The 17,103-nt window shown below is 42.4% G+C and overlaps 1 protein-coding gene across 1 annotated transcript; it reads left to right on the top strand.

Moving 5' to 3' along the window:
• Positions 1–979: 979 nt before the first annotated feature.
• On the top strand, positions 980–9,325 carry LOC105750192 (T-cell-interacting, activating receptor on myeloid cells protein 1). Its single transcript, XM_012547220.3, has 11 exons — positions 980–1,085; positions 1,331–1,366; positions 1,564–1,836; positions 4,799–5,095; positions 5,505–5,534; positions 5,990–6,019; positions 6,218–6,307; positions 6,478–6,505; positions 6,628–6,686; positions 6,769–6,806; positions 6,974–9,325. Exons 1-11 carry the CDS (start codon positions 1,052–1,054, stop codon positions 7,103–7,105), a joined length of 1,047 nt encoding a protein of 348 aa, XP_012402674.1. The 5' UTR covers positions 980–1,051; the 3' UTR covers positions 7,106–9,325.
• Positions 9,326–17,103: the final 7,778 nt, after the last annotated feature.

Below are 17,103 nucleotides of genomic sequence, written 5' to 3'. Positions count from 1 at the left end.
GATTTTGCCTTAAAAATCTCCAGTGGGCAGCTGTCACTGCAGATGGAGGCTGGAAGTGGGAAGATCAGCAGGAAACTTTTGCCATATGCCCAGTCAGGTTTTGAGGCCCTCCCTCAGGGCCATGTTCATGTGAGTGGAATGGAAGTGAAGCAGACCAGAGATGTCTCCGCAGTGGGTGAAACAGTGGGCGGGAGGCCAAGATGAGAAACGTGGTGGACTGGAGAGGGGTCTGGGGTAGAAAGCTGGTGCCAGTGAAGAGGGGAAAGAGCACGGCCAGCAGCCGGGTCTGCTTGGTTTGGATTGGGATGAGCTAATGTGAGACATTAAGAAGGAGATGCTGAGAAAGGAGAGAATACACATTAAGTTAAAACGGCCGCAGCCTCTGGACCAGCAATGGCAACTGTCCCCGATGCCCGGGCTGGCTCTGCTGACCCTGTGATTCAGCATCCTGGAAAGTCGGCTCCCAGGCCTGGCTTCCGTGCCCGCTCGGCCCTCCCAGCCCCACCAGCCCTGGTCCTGCCACGGGGCTTCAATTCTCGTCCTCTTCATCTTCTTCCTTTCGCCTGCCTTCAAGCTCCTTGGTGCCCCAGAGGCTTGGCCATGTCCTGACCGTGCTGGCCCCCTTGTCCCCCCCCTTCAGGCATCCTTTGATTCCCTCTGCACTGAGTGGGGGTGGGGGGAGGGAACTGCCCAGGCTTCCTGCTCTCCCAGCCCTGCCACCGTCAGTCTCTGAGAAGGGTGAGGGGGCCTCAAGGAGAGATCAAGGGAGGCCAGGGAGAAGGTGAAAAGGCGTGCTTCTGGTGGAGTAGGAAAAAGGGTGAGGGAGCAAGGGGATGGAGTGGGGAAGGGGGGCAGATGCACCCCAGAAGGGAGCTATTGCCCTCTCCCACCATCTTCACTGGACAGGTCATGGACCCGGGAGCTGTGGGCGTGGCTGACAGTTGTAACCACATCCTGTGTCTTGGATCACGGGGGGCCACAGGGCCCAGAGGCTGCCCTGCTTCCTCCTTGTCCTGTGGCTGGATAGCTCAGCTCGGGCTGAGGAGCTGGCATGTCCTCCACGGTCGCCTCTCTGCTCTGCCTTGGTGAGCGCCAGGACCCCAGGGTGGGCTGGAGAGGGAGGCTAAGGGGGTCCCTGGTCAGGGGCTACAGGGGACATATGGGGACACTGAGGCTGGGGAGAGGCTACTGGACAGCAGAGCGCTGGTACCTTCTTTTTCTTCCTGGCTTGCCCCAGGATGAGGTATCTGGGTGGGAATGGGGCACAGGGGCATAAGCACAGCCGGCTGGCCCCGGGGCAGGATGACCCGTAACCTCTCCTCTCCTCCAGGGCTGTGCCTGGGCCAGAAGATCCCATCTGCCGAGGGTGAGTCCCTCCTCTCGCGGTGCCCCTGCCATCCTTCCAGCTCAGGAGAGACTCTACCTCCAAGGCAGCTGATGCTGGGGTGGGGGCGGGGAGGGAGCACGTCTTGGGTTCCTCTTCTGGGCTGAGGGGGTGAATCTGGGTGGGCTGGAGCCCAGGAGGGCAGGACTGCCGAAATCCAGGGTTTGATTCCCTTCCAGGGGAGCTCTTCAGACCTTCCATTAGGGCTGTGCCCAGCTCTGTGGTCCCTTGGGGAGCAGAAGTAAGCTTCTCTTGCCAGGGCCCGCAGAGAAGCAAGAGTTTTCAGCTTTGGGAGGATGAAAACTTCCTACTCCAGATAAATACCACCAGAGGGGAGGCTGCGTTCCCCTTTTCAGTCAAAGGAGCTAATGCCATAGGCCACTACCGCTGTCGTTACTGGCAGGGGCCCAGATGGTCAGAGTTCAGTGCCCCTCTGCGGCTGCTGGTGACAGGTAAGGAGGAGGCAGACCCGGCTCTGGTGGGAAGGGTCTGGGCCTGAGAACTGGGCCCCAGGACTCTCTCTGAGATGTCATTCCCCTCCCCCCCAGCTCTATTTACTCTGGTTAGCCAGAAAGGGCATCCTGGGGTCCCCTTGCTCTTGACTTTCCTGGCTTGGAGAAGAAGCAAAGCCCCATGGCTGAGCTCCAGGGCCTTCTCTGAGATGGGGATTTATCTCCCCCTGGTCTTACAGACCCATATATGTGGCAAAGATGCCCCTCCCAGGCCTTTGGTCAAGTCTCACTGGAACTCTGGACAGTTCTTAGTGTGTGCCCTATCCTGTGCTGAAAATGGGATAAGAATGATAATTCCATTTAATCCTATTCTTGGAGGATCCACATAATCTGGTGGGAGGAGACAGCCCCTGTAAGGCACAGGTGGCCATGGAGGGGACTGTAGGTATAGAGGAGCAGATGAACATGTTCCCTGCAGGAGAAAGGGCAGAACTGATTGGATTCTAGATTCAGAACTGAAAGATGTGTAACATAGGGCTGGGAGAGGGACATTATTATCTGTATCATCAAGACATGTGCTAAGAAGATAACTAGGATGTAAGATTACACATGGCTGGAGCCAGTTTCACTCTACTAGGCCACTAGAGGCACTCAGAAACCAACAAAATGAGGCCTCAGGACAAGAATACGAGAGCGGGAATGATTCAGTCCTCCAAGGAATTCTCTTGGGCTTAATGGTATAAGTGACTGTCCGAAGATTGTGGGGACATAAGAAAAGCAGAGTCGAGGATGATGCTGAGATCCTGAGGTTGGGTGATGGGCAGGAAGTTGGTGACCTTAAAAATAGAGAAGTTAAGGAGAATAGCTGCATTTAGGGGAGAGGCAATGAACATCTGACAGCAAGGAGCTGAACTAGGAAGGAGTTGTAGTTATGAAGACAAGAGAGCCAATAATATCTAGGAGATGGGAGTAGCCAATAGTGTTGCAATCGGAAAAGGACAAGAATAATCAGGAGTGGAAAAAGGACATCCAACTTAGTAGTTAAGGAATCATGGCAACCTTGGAGAAAGTAATGGCCCAGAGGGGTGGGATGGGAGCCCAGAGTGGAGAGAGGTAGGACTTAAGGGAGAGGAGTTTGTGAAGGCTTCAAGAGTGTACACTGCATTTTCTGGGTATATGACTATGAAAGAGAAGAGAGACCGAGAATAATGGCCAGAGGGAGTGACAGGGCCAAGCAAAGGGTTTTAATAATAGTGGAGGCATCTTGGCACATTTATGGGTAGTAGGTAAAGAATCAGGAGATGGGATTCTACATTGGAGAGGGAGTGAGGCGATTGTGGGCACAACCCTTTGAAGGAGACAGGAGTGGAATAGAATCATAGGTTCCATTAAGTCAACTTTTTTTCCCCAAGGCAATTGGGGTTAAGTGAGTTGCCCTAGGTCACACAGCTAGGAAGTATTAAATGTCTGAGACTAGATCTGAACTCAGGTCCTGACTTTTTCAGGGTTGGTGCTCTATCCACTGTGCCACCTAGCTGCCCCTTCATTTAAGTCTTTAAAAGGCTGAGGCAGAATCTATTCTGCTTCAGCTGAAGTAAAAAAACAAGCAAAACAAAACAAAAAAACAGGGGTTGTGATCCTGCTCTCAGATGAAACAAGAGTTAAAATAGATTTAATTAAAGGAGACAAGGAAGAAAACTACATCTTACTAAAAGGTATCTTAGATAATCCAGTAATAGCAATACTAAACATATATGCACCAAGTTGTATAGCATCGATTCCTAGAGGAGAAGCTGAGAGATACAAGAACAAATAGACAGCAAAACTATAGTAGTGGGGAATCTCAACCTCCCTCTATCAGAACTAGATAAACTGAATCAGAATGAACAAGAAAGAAGTTAAGGAAGTAAAAAGAATTTTAGATAAGTTAGGTATGATAGACATTTAGAGAAAATTGAATGAAGATAGAAAGGAATATACTTTTGTCTCGGTGGTACTTAGAACTTACACAGAAATTGACCATTTACTAGGGCATAAAAACCTCATAATCAAATGCAGAAAGGCAGAAATTTTCAGATCATGATGCAAGAAAAATTACATGTAGGACTATGGAAAAATAGTTACATTTAGTGAGGGTTTATAAGAATGGGGGAGAGGTGGTCATCTTTGTAGGCACTGAGGAAGCAGCCAGCAGATAGCAAGAAATTAGAAATTAGTGAATGAGTGGAGATGCTGAAGGGCAATATCTGAGGAAGACAGGGAATCCTTTGTGCATGAGGAGGTATTAGCTTTGGCAAAGAGAGGTGAGCTGCCTTTTGATGTGAGAACAGGTGCTTGCTTTTTTCATGATTCTTTTTGATCTTTCTTCTCTTTACTTCTCTATATGTGAATGTTTCCTAATTTTTAAAAATTATGAATCTAAATATCACCAAAAAAGAACATTTCCATATACACAATAGAAAAGGATGAGAACTATGTAGCTCTACTATATAGTTTTTTTTAAAAGGTCTAATATAAATTCAACATTGAATTAGCAATTTTTTTGCTCTTATTTTTTGCCAAACATCATTCTCAGTTCTGACTTCAAAGTGCTTCCAATCCACTAGGGAGAGACAAGGCATGACTCACAAAAATGAATACAAAGTAACTTGGGGAGAGGAGAAGAGACACTGGAAACTACTTGATCTTGTAGGAGGGGATAACAAGTAGGGCAACAAAGAAGCTCTAAGAGTAAGGACTGGAGAGGGAAAGCATTGAAAGCCCAAGGGACAATCAGGGCAAAAGACAGGAGAAATGTTGAGTGTGATAAAAGTCAGGTAGGTTCATTTGATGGTGGTAGAGAATGGAATGGAGTAAGGAAAGCCTTGTGCCCTGGAAAGGGGATCCCAGATGGGCCTTTACTATCTCAGTCCTCAGATCCACCTCAGGTTTGTTTCCTAATTATGATCCTTTCCCTTTCCAGGATTTTTCTCTAAACCATCTTTACTGGTCCGACCGGGCATCTTGGTAGCTGCAGGGGAGACAGTGACCTTCACGTGCCAGATTTTCCTAGCCAGTGGCATTTCAAAATTGACCTTCTTCCTATTGAAAGCTGGGGTACCTGACCCCTTACAGTTCCAGAGCACAGAGGAGAAGGTGGCCAACTTTACTCTCCCATCTGTGAAGGCTGAGGATGCTGGGAACTACAGCTGCATTTACTTAGTGGAGGGCAGGAGGAGAGCATCAGATCCTAGTGAGGTCCTAAAACTGGAGGTGACAGGTGAGAGCAGATGCTGGAAATGCACCTACTACTTTCCCCATACTTAAGGCTTTGGGGAGCATAGATAATAATGATGATGTTAATAGCTGACATTTCTATAGTGCCTACCAGGTCGCATGCTTTCCAAATACCCTCTCAGGTTATCCTCATGACAATCCTGGGGAGTGGGTGCTATTGATACCCCCATTTTATAGCTGGGAAAACTGGGGCAAACAGAACTTAAGTGAGGTGCCCAAGACCACACTTACAATAAGTGAGGCTGGATTTGAATTCAGGTTTTCCTGCCACCAGACCTCACCCACTACACCGAGCCCTCTGGCTGCCTGATGGGTGGAAAGGAAAGGAGGGCGCAGGGATTTAAGCCCAGGCATCCCCCATCCAACTGTACAATTCTCTCATTGGTTTTCAGATGAAAAGGACACAGATCCTCAAAGAGAAGGTAAGAAGGAGAGGCAGTGAGCGCCTAAGCCTGGAGGTGACAGGTGAGAGGAGATGCTGGAAATGCATCTGCTACTTTCCCCATATTTAAGGCTTTGGGGAGCATAGATAATAATGATAATGTTAATAGCTGACATTTCTATAGTGCCTACCAGGCAGCGTGCTTTCCAAATACCCTCTCAGGTTATCCTCATGACAACCCCGGGGAGTGGGTGCTATTATTACCCCCATTTTATAGCTGGGAAAACTGGGGCAAACAGAACTTAAGTGACTTGCCCTAGTTCATCGAGCTAGTTAAGTGACTGAGACTGTATTTGAACTCAGGGCTTCCTGATACCAGACCCCACACTCTGTAACACCAAGCTTCCCTAGCTTCCCAATGAGTGGAAAGGAGGTGCAGGGATTTAACCTCAGGCATCCCCCATCCAGCTGTACAATTCTCTCATTGGTTTTCAGATGAAAAGAACACACATCCTCAAAAAAAAGGTAAGAAGGAGAGGCAGCCATTGCAGAGACAGGCGGCCACTTCTGTTCATCTCCCTGGGTTCAAGGGCAACCTTTGTTCCAGCCTGGTGGAGGATAGGGATGCTGGATGGGGGGACAACTAGGGGGTGTTTGGGGGGATATAGTGGGGGCCTACCTCTGGCACAGTGGAACCTGGGAATGGGTTCTCTTCTATTTTAGACCTCAGAGCTGCCATGGCTGTTACTGTCACCTGTTTTTTCATCTTCAGCCTCCTCTGTGCCCTTTTTTGCCGCTGTCCTATCCCACACAGTGAGTTTAGAGGGAGGATGAGACCTCAAGGGTTTGGGGAAGGAAATGAGGCATTGGGGTGTTTGGGTCCTCCTCTGTATGAAAAGATGGGATGAGATGGATTCTAGGAGCCCCTTTTCTATTCTCACTCTTGTCTGTCTATGTGGCTGTCCATCTGTTTCTCCTCACAGAAAGTTCACATGGAGACACTCCCAGGAGGTAAGGATGCCCCAGCTCTGTCCCTATTTGTCCGACCAACTTCCCAGATACTCCTCCCCATTGCTCATCGATTCTGGCTGGGAGAGGGTGGTGAATCCTGGTTTCTCCTTGTGTCTTCATAGCCCTTCCGACAATACAGGTGTCTCTCAGTCTGTCTCCCTCCCTACAGAGAAGATAATATGTAAGTGGGGCAGCAAAAGGGGGCGGGGGCCCGGGAATGTTTGGGGGGCTCAGGGACTTATGGTACCCCTTCCCTATTCTAGATGAAGATATATCCAAGGGGAGACAGATAGAGACACAGGTGAGTCCTTCCTCTCCTCTCCCCAGAGAAGCTTCCATCTCTCCTGTGACTCCCTCCAAATGCTTTGTCCCCTATTTTCATCCCTTCTTGTTCCATGTCCCCCACTTCTTCCCTGTCTCTTCTGGATGGCATTCACTGACCCCCCCACTGGGACATCTTTCCTTCAGGCCTCAGAATCTGAAGATCCCCATGGAGTGACATACTCTCAACTGAACACAGCTGCCCTCAGTGAGGGACAGAGAGTCCCGACTTCCACAGCCCCAGAGCCTTGCATTTATTCCACTGTGGCTTTGCATTGAGGGGGGACTAGAGAAGCCCATCACCCCAAAAAGGGACTGGAGCTTTGGAGGAAGAAAAGATCAAAGAGGGATGAGGGAAAGAAGTGAACTGGGAATTCAAACATCTGAATTTGAGTAAAAAGCTCTGGAAATGGATTCTCAAGCCCAAATCCCTCCCTCTTTGACCCCACTGCCCTCAGGGGGAACATCTGACACACAGGCCACATGCATCCCTCAGGTCCCATGGCACCTGGCCTGTGGCACCTTCTGTTTATACCAATTCTGACTAGGTTTTCTGCTGACTAGATCAGAACTTCTTAAAACTTTTTCTATACGTGACCTTGTTTTGCCAAGAAATTTTTAACATGACCCAGGTTTATAGGTATATGAAATAGGTCTACAAACCAAGAATTCACTGATAAGAAATTGTCATTTTGTGACCCCCATATTCAGTTATTCAGACCCCCATATATGGGGCTGCAAACCACAGTTTAAAAATCTGGGGACCAGATGACCTTTGCGGTCCCTCCTAATTCTGCTTCAATTTTGAGTTGTGAAATACATCAGGTTGGCAGCTAAAGCATCTGTAACACAAGTGATTATTCAGTGAATGAGCATCCTTTTTTTATCCTTGTGATGCTGTCATTGAATAATGAATAAATGTTCTGGGGGCCAGTGGGAGAAACACGTTTTGATGCACTCCAGTCTAGGAAGCAGCTGATGAGGGAGAAGGTCCAAAGGGGATCAGTCCGTTCCATAGGTTCCTTCTATGGGCCACACAAAAGGAGTTTCCTCAGGAACAGCCTCATGTCTCAGCAATCAATCATCTTTGATACTCCCAAATCTAGTAGGGTCTAAACAGCGACTTCCTGTTATTGTAGCTAGGGGCTATGCTCCTCCCTCCCAACCATATTAAAAAACAGGAACAGTGGTTTCCTGCCCTTGTGGTCCAATTTGTAGAACTGGCTGTTGCTCTATTTTCCAGTGAGCTGGGCCAGCTCTTCTTGTCTTCCTTCCCCTTGCCCTTTCTGTCATTTCATTTTTACTATTGCATCTCCCATTGTTAGCTAGCTAAAGAGAACTTTATTGTTGTTCTGTCATGTCTGAGTCTTGGTGAGTCTTGTTGGCAAAGATTTTGGAGTGTTCCTTCTCTAGCTCATTTTACAGATGAAGAAACTGAGGCAAACAGGATAAAATGACTTGTTCAGGGTCATGCAGCTAGGAAGACGGAAACTGGATTAGAACTCATGAAGATGAGCTGTCCTGGATCTAAGCCCAGTCACTGTGTCACCTAGCTACCTTGAACTTTGCTTACTGACCTTAATTGGTGTGATTCTTTATTTGGGTAATAAAAGTTGGGGAGCAAAAAGAGAGGCTGGATAATATGGGAGACTTCTATGGAGGAGGGTCAAAGGCTAGGAGGACTCCTTAGTCTCCTTCCCTCCCTTTCTCCCTCCCCCCTCTCTCTCCCTCTTTTTTCTCTCTCTCTCCCCTCTCTCCTCTTCCTCCCCCATGATGTAACTGGATTTGTAAGAAGCAGAAAGCAAACCTGCTCAGTGGGAACATGGAGAGTGAAAGGAAAGCTTTGCTTGGGAGGCTCTGGTTAGGCTACATCTGAAATGCTGGGTTCAGGTTTGGGCACCCCACTCCAGGAAAAGGATTGGGCAGCTGGTAAGCATACAAAGTTAGGGCCAGAGTGTTGAAGGGCCATTGGAGATCAGTGAAAACTTGGGGATGTGTAGCCTGGAGAAGACATTCCTTGGAGGAGATTTACACAAGCATCTTAAGTTATTTGAAGTTATAATTATTTATTTGCCTTTAATTAAGCTTCTCCAGTGTGCCAGGAATCGGGCTGAATGATGGGGGACACAGAGACAAATGCCAGCTGTCTTTGCCCTCTAAGAGCTCCTACTATATTGGGAGAAAAAACACGCTGATAAGTACTGTGGATAGTAATGGAGAAAGGCACCAAAAACTCAGGGTGTCAGAGAAATGTCTCGCACATGATCAGAGTATATCTGCTCTTGACTGACTCCCAAAAGAAGCAATATGTATTAAAAGGCAGAGATAAGTGGGGAGGAGTGGAGTCTATGCAAGGGCATGGATACATTAGATTAAATGTCACACACAGGGAGAAACCAGTAAGCACTACAGCAAAAAGTGTGTAAAGAGGAGAGTGTGTAACTAACTATTTTGGACAGACAAATTGAAGACAGATAATAAAAGACTTTCCATGAGAGAGGAGTTTGCATTTTATCTTAAAAATTTTTTATTTTCCCCCAATTGCCTGTAAAAACATCTTTTAACATTTATTTTTAAAAATCTGGGTTTGAAACCCTCTCCCTTCTTCTCTTCTTCCTTCCCGAGAAAATGAACAATTTGATATCCATGCTTATCCATGGACAATCATGCAAAACAACTTTCCACAATAGTCATATTGTGAAAGGAAACACAGAGTTTAAAAAGCCCACATTAAAATAAAGGGAAAAGTGGTGTGCTTCAGTCTGAATTCAGATTCCATTTCTTTCTCTGGATACGAAGAGCATTTTTCAAAATGATGCCTTTGGAATTGTCTTGGATCATAATATTGTTATGAATTGTTAAGTCATTCTTCCCAGTTCAACTCTTGACTCATTACTGTGTATAATGTCATCCTCATTCTGTTCACTTCACTTTGCATCTGTTCATAGAAGTCTACCCAGGTTTTTCTGTTTTGTTGCTGTCATCCCTCTAAATCCTGCTTATTATTTTCTTATAGCACAATACTATTCCATCATAATCATATTCCCCATTTCCCAGCCATTGTTCAGCCATTTCCCAATTGATGAGTATCCCTGAAATTTCCAATTCTTTGCCACTGCAAAGGAGCTGCTATAAATATTTTTTGTACATAGAAGTCTTTTTTCCCTTTTGTGTGGGGGCAATATTTTTTGGGTACAGATCTAGTAGTGGGTAGTCATAGTTTTATAGCCATTTGAGCATAGTTCCAAATTGCTCTCCAGAACGATTGCATCAGTTCCTATCTCTATCAACAGTGCTTTAGTGTCCCAGTTTTCCCACATTCCCTGCAACATTTGCCATTTTTCTTTTCTGTCATATTTACCAATCTGTAGGTATGAGGTGGCACCATAGAGCTGTTTTAATTTGCATTTCTCTAATCAATAGTGATTTAGAACATTTTATTTAATTACAAAAACTTTAATTTCTTCATCAGAAGACTGTCTATTCATATTCTTTTATATTTATTTATTGTAATATTTGTCTAGTGTATTCTCTTAAATTTGACTCAGTTCTTTATATATTTGAAAAATAAACCTCTATCAGAGTATTTATGTACATTTTTCCTTTCAGGTTTTAGTTTTTCTTCTAATCTTGACTGCATTGGTTTTGTTTGTGCAAAAGCTTTTCAATTTAATGTGATCAAAATTATCCATTTAAAATTTGAGGCCAGGAGGGTGAGTTAAGAATCAGCAATGATTTTAAATGCTTCCCTTGCTAGTAATGGGGAAGGTGGGAGGAGAGATGTACTTAGAAAGGAGGACAATGATATCTGTTTGGGGAGCCACTGGCGTTTATTGAGTGGGGGGGGTGATGCGGTCAGGTGTGGACTTTAGCAAAATCCCTCTGGTGGTTGAATGGAGGGTGGATTGGAGGGAGGAGGTAGCCGAGTGAGACAGGACCCCCCCCAGCCCCCAAGCAGTGGTCCAAATGTGCATCAGGGTGGGCTCAGGATCAGAGCAGAGAAAGGGGAATAGGTGAGAGATGCTGTAAAGGGGCACTCAATAGGACTTTTCAAAAGGGCCCATAGGTGCCCTTGATGAAGGCAAATAGTCTAGTCCAGGTGAATGGCACTCTGGTCCTGAAGGAACTGATGAATTGTATTGCTGAGCTACTGCTGAGAGAGATGCTACAAGATTGCATAAAGGGAGATGTTATCCTGATTTTCCAAAGATGGGGGGAAAATGGAGCCTCTGAGCTCTAGGCTCCTAATTGTCGCTGAGGCTGTTCAGTCATTTCAGTTGTGCACAACTCTTCGTGACTCCATTTGGGATTTTCTTGGGAAAGATACCAGAGTGGTCGGCCTTTCCCTTCTCCAACTCATTCTCTAGGCAAAAAACTGAGGCAAATAGGATGAGACTTGCCCAGGATCGCACAGCTAGGGAGTGTCTGAGGTCAACATGAACTCTGTCTTTTTAACTCCAGGTCCAGCACTAGGTGTGCTAGGGTACCACCTAGAGCCCACACTTTGATTTCTGGGAAAATTCTAAGAGGGATTCTAAAGAGACGGCTGGGGAATTTTGAGAAAGAGGAGCCAGCCTGGCTTCCTCATAGGTCACATCAGAACAGCTTCATTTCCTTTTTTTTTTTTTTTTTTTTTTTTTTTGACTTAGTTCCTAAACAACTCATTGTCCATGCCTAATATGGGAATATGATTTACATAACTGCACATATATAATCTATGTCAACTTGCATGTCATCTCGGGGTGAGGGGGAGGTAAGGAAAAAGGAGAAAATTTGGAACTCAAAATTAAAAAAAAATGAATGTTAAAAATGGCCTTTTCATATAATTTGGAAAAATTGAAATCTTATTTAATGCAATAAATAAATAAATAGATCATTGTCTGGACATAACTGCTCAGTTTCCTTAATCCAATATCAATTCCTCTCTCTGCTACCTTTCTGGTCTGGTTGCACCTGGTGTCCCCATCTCATTGTGGGCTCTGTGGCTGAGAATTATAGAATGATGATCAACATTAATTATCTTCTTATATCTCACAGCCAGTGAATATTTAATCAGCAGATTTTTTTCTTGAATTCCAAATGTCCCACTCTTTTGACGGGTTCTCTGTTAGCAGTTCTCTTGGACATTCTGGAATTGTTCTCATCCTCAAGGTAACTCTGAATGGGGATCCTCTTCAGTAGAGTTGGCTGACTAATTTTATATATTTTACAGAGTATTAGGAATTCTTTTTATCACCTTTTCTAAAATGTATCTCAAAGCAATTTTAATAAATACTCTTAAATTTTGCTAATTTCTTAATAATCCCTTAAACTCAGATCAGACTTTATGGTTCCAAAATGATCAATAATAGAGTTATGAGAAAATCATTAAGTTAACAACCTATAGTTTTCTTTAACTTTCAAAGTAGTTTGGTTTTTAAATACCCTTGCTTTTTTCAAACTCTGTAATTGATATAAATGTGCTAAATAAAATCATGCTATAAGAAGAATTTTTTAAAATGATTTTTTTGGGGCAGCTAGGCAAAGCAGTGAATTGAGCACCGGCCTGAAGTCAGGAGGACCTGAGTTCAAATGTGACCTCAGACACTTAACACTTCCTAGCTGTGTGACCCTGGGCATGTCACTTAAACTCATTTGCCTCGGGAAAAAAGATTTTTTCAATTCAATGTTTTTCCTTTTAGAATTACAATGTATTCTGATTTTTTTCTTAGTATTTCTATTTTTTTTTCTTAGGAAGAGTAGAGGCTTTTAAGGATCTTAGCCTTATATGAAATAGCAAATTTTTTGTGTGAAGATGACATCTAATACCCATTGCATTTACTTATATGTATAAATTTCATTCATATATAATTAAAAAAAACATCCTGGGATGGGATGAACAAGCAAACTAAGTATTTAATTCCAAATTGTATACAATGTTTTGAGTATATATCAAATGAGTTGCCTGTAAGTAAGACATATTTCAGGACATTATCTACAAAGAGATATTAATTCACATTAGATAGCAGACCTAAGTAAAACTGACTTTTCTTTTGAGTAACATAAGGTATTCCATAAGTTACTCCTCTAAGAAAACTGATTTCCCTCAAATTATTTTCTTCATGAGAAACTTGGAAAAGTTTCTATTTTCAACGTAAACTAAGTAATTGATTTATACTTTGGTCCGACTAACTTGATATATTTAGAAATTTCAAAGACCATATTTTACACAGGAATACATGACTATGAACAGGTAATTTACAAATCTCAGTATGGAAATGATTATCTCAGATTGAAAAGCATAAAATCTTCACTTTCTTTATCTTAAAACCATGTAGAAGTGACAAAATGTAGCACTGATAAGATACAGTATTTCATATCATATCAACAAGTTACAGTATGTCATATCATATCAACTTTACCTTAGTAAAAGATATTTGTATGAATATCAAGAACAGACATGATTATAACAGCATGAACATTAGTCCACCAGTCCTAAGTCCAAGGACCCAAAATGATTTAGCATATGTATAATTAGATAAAGCACCTCAGATCCAAATGATTTCAAATAAGGTTCGAAAAAGCAGCCAAGTATATGACAGGATACCTCATCCAGATTCAAATATAACCAGATGAAAATATTCTGGCGGGGAAAACTAAGTCAGAAGATATTAATTTGGCCTTCTCCAGTTCTCCCTTCCAACCTTTTTCATGTGGACAGAGATCCACCGACCTCATTCCTATTAAGCTGGACATTTTTCTTGCACTCATGAAACATTAGTTCAAGGACACACGAAAAAATCTGAAAACAAAACTCAGACAATTTGATTATATTCTCCTGAGTTTATTTTGTCACATAGCAAGTTTCACTCTTCATGGGTAGACTTGGATATAATTATCAATTCTCTCGTATCAGTGCAACGAATTGCTAGCAAGTAAAAGTCATCAGACCTTCAAAAATTGCACAAAATCTAACAAACTTTTCTTCCAATTTTGCCATCCTCACATTTCTGAAATCTCTTCAATTGCAATTAAAAGCAACATTGACAAAATGTGTGTGAGGCCGCTTTTATGCCTCTTAGCATCGCAACAGTTGAATGTATGTACTTTTCTCTACTTATGTTATGTTCTGGTCCTTTAGCTCACACTCCCAAGAAATCCAGAAGAACTATAGCTTAGGTTGTATAAGTCTGGAGTAAGCTAATCTTGGAATATGAGAAAAGAATACAAGCAAAGGAAAGCAAAACAAAACAAAATACTTTCAGTCTTCTTTTGTTTATTGTTAGCTGATAATACTGCTTTTCTGTAGAGATTTAGAACAGAACATTTTATGGAGAAAGGCATGCTTAAAAGTGTTAAAATAGTTGAAGAAGGAAAATTGCATCTTCAGACTTGTATATTATTCCTCATTGAGGATCCAACCAGCTTCTTGTTACATCAGATTCCCAAAACATCATGGATCCAAAATCATCATGTTGAATTTTCACCTGCTTCATCGACTCTTTTCAAGATTCCCCTCATTCATAGTGCCTGTGAATCCAGCAGCCTCTTATGTCAGATATAAGGACAGAAACTGAGCTTTGGCTTCTCCATCTGGGTTTGTATTCCTGCAGAAGCCCATCCCACTATGTGTGCTTGTTCACTGAAAGACTACAAGGACTCCCGCTTGAGTATCCATTAATAATAAACTGCCTTGACTTGTAATTCATTGAAGGCTTGTTTTCCTTTTCAGTACATGATTCACAATCTCCTCAATCCAGTCTTAAGGTTATAATGAACTATGGGTATTCATGAAGAAATTTACAAACACATTTGAACAGGATTAAAACACCCATAATTAAATAGACACAAGTCAGGGCCAGAACAAAGGCTGCCCATTCTTCTTGTCTTTTTTCTTTCATGTTTCTGCTACCAACAAATACATCTAAAATTCATCATTCAGGAGTCAAAACTCATGGTCTTGAAGACAGAAACTGTAGGTGTTTCAGACACTGCCTGATAGTTAACCTATTGCTACTTGTCCCTTTTTTTCTTTATTTTCTCTGGAGAGTTCCTCAAAAATCAACTACCTTATAAAAAACAGGCAAGACTTCAGTTTGCCCATCTGAGTACTTATCTAACAACAACAAAAGAATAAGAACGGTAATAATAATTGGATTTTATGTAGCATTAAGTATATGGCAAGCACTATTCCAAGTACTTTGCAAATATTTTCTCATTTGATTTGGTGTTAGTTTCTTTTATTTCCAAATTGGGAAGATGTTTGTAACTTCCCAGGATCAGATGACCAAAACCCTGTCTGAGGTTTTTATAAAAACCTCATCAAGGCAATTTCTGGTCTCGGATAACTTACATTCTAATAAGGAATTCAAAACATAAAAAAGGCCCTGGAAGAAAGAGTGGAGAGGGTGACCAACATGAGCCAAACAGATATGTAGAAAGTGAAAAAATCTAGAGAGTTAGGCTTGTTGATGAAGAAACTTGACTTCTATAGAAATGGTCACACAGGTCATAAATAACAGAAGAAGGATGTGAACCTAGGGATTCTCATTATAAACAACACTTTATACCCTCTCACCATGCTTTCATTATAATCTATCTCAGACAACCTTCTTTTAACAATTTTACAAAAAAGAAAAATGATATTCATATTTGTTGTCTCAGACAGGATCATGAAACTACAAAGTTTCAGAGTTGGAATCGGTACATAGTGCTTCCAATTTCAAGAATCTTTGCATTGAAGATTTCTTCATTAAAAAAAATGGTATTGTTGCATTGGATCTATTCTTCCCTTCTGCAACTACAATCCATCACCTTAATTTGTTGTAGGTATTCAATAGTTTTTTTTTTTTGTGTGTGTATGTGTGTGTGTGTATGTGTGTGTCAGAGAGAGACAGAGAGACACACAGAGAGAGGCAGAGACAGAGACAGAGATAGACAGAAACAATGAGAAACAGAGAGAGGGAGAGAGAAAGAGAAAGAGAAAGAGAAAGAGAGAGAGAGAGAAATTGGAAGAGGAAGCTTTGAAAACTTATAAATTTGATAAGTTGTATGGACAGACAAGAATATAAAATATTTTAACAATGTTGTCTTTATGCAGGAAGTCATAATCAGTGACTAAACTAAAGAAATGAATACAAGAAAAGATTCTTTTTAGTTAAAATCCAGAACAAAGCTTGAAAATCACTCAAAGTATCCTCAGCTGTTCTTCCTTATCTCCATCCTCCAAGGATATTGTTTAAATTTCACATCCCTCTATTCTTGGTAACCTGCAAAAGTTTCTCAAGTAGCTCTCAACTGTACTTTTAAAAATTATTTTAATTCATAATCATTATTAATTAGTAATGGGTGTATCATCACCAATCAATAAAAATAGCTGCTGATATTTTCTATGTGGAACAAATTTCAAGCCTTTGATGGTACTCTTGAGATTTTATGAAGTCAGCACTACTCGTTTTATTACTGAAATGATAATCACATCTCTAAAGGAAGAGAGAATCTTGAATCTATAAATACCTTATGTCTTCCTCTTCTCATCTCCATTCTCTGAGTGGCAGATCCCAGCTTTACCGCACAGTGGCAGAGTCCAGACTGGTGAGGGTCTTCCTCCTTATGATTCTGAATCAGGTCCTTAGAGGTAGAGCTTCATCTCACTTCCTGGAAGTAAAAAGGGAAGCACAGAGAGATCAAAATCCTCTTTTTGCTGCAAATAGGGAAGGCAGGCTGGTTTTTTTCATCAGAATCCTAGCTAGGTAATGTCTTTGTTATCTGCTACTAGGCCAAGTCCCCTTTGCTGCATATATGGGCTAGTGAAGTGTCCCCAGATCTAATCTTTTTGATTTAAGTGATCCTTCTAATCTTTGTATGTATTTTTGTCAGACAGCTTCCAAATCCCGATCACCATTTTTATCACAAACTTTTTGTTTCATAAATTCATAGAGCACAGGATCAGGAGGGAATGTTTCCTGTATTCTATTTGTAATTCTTGTTGATTGATAGATAAGAGAATTGTAAGTGACCTGAGAACTCCTGTAACTGAATCCTCAGAAGGAGGAAAGAAAAACAATACAGGTGGCCTCCATCACTTCAGCAAAATGAAATGTAAAATCCTTTCTACTTTGCAATTCTTGAGTAGATAGCATCTGCAACAAGTATAAACTTTCTAAATGTTCACTTTTCCTTTTCTTTCTTTAAACAAAGATTATTGTATTTCCTAGAGGTATTATTTTGCTTTCTGGTGGCTAAAACCTTTCCCCTACTTTGGTTTTCCCTACTTTGAAAGATATTAGTATTGGAAT

This window comes from Sarcophilus harrisii, chromosome 3, assembly GCF_902635505.1.
Source record: "Sarcophilus harrisii chromosome 3, mSarHar1.11, whole genome shotgun sequence".
Classification (NCBI taxonomy): domain Eukaryota; kingdom Metazoa; phylum Chordata; class Mammalia; order Dasyuromorphia; family Dasyuridae; genus Sarcophilus; species Sarcophilus harrisii.
This window is presented reverse-complemented; position numbering and strand designations above follow the sequence as displayed.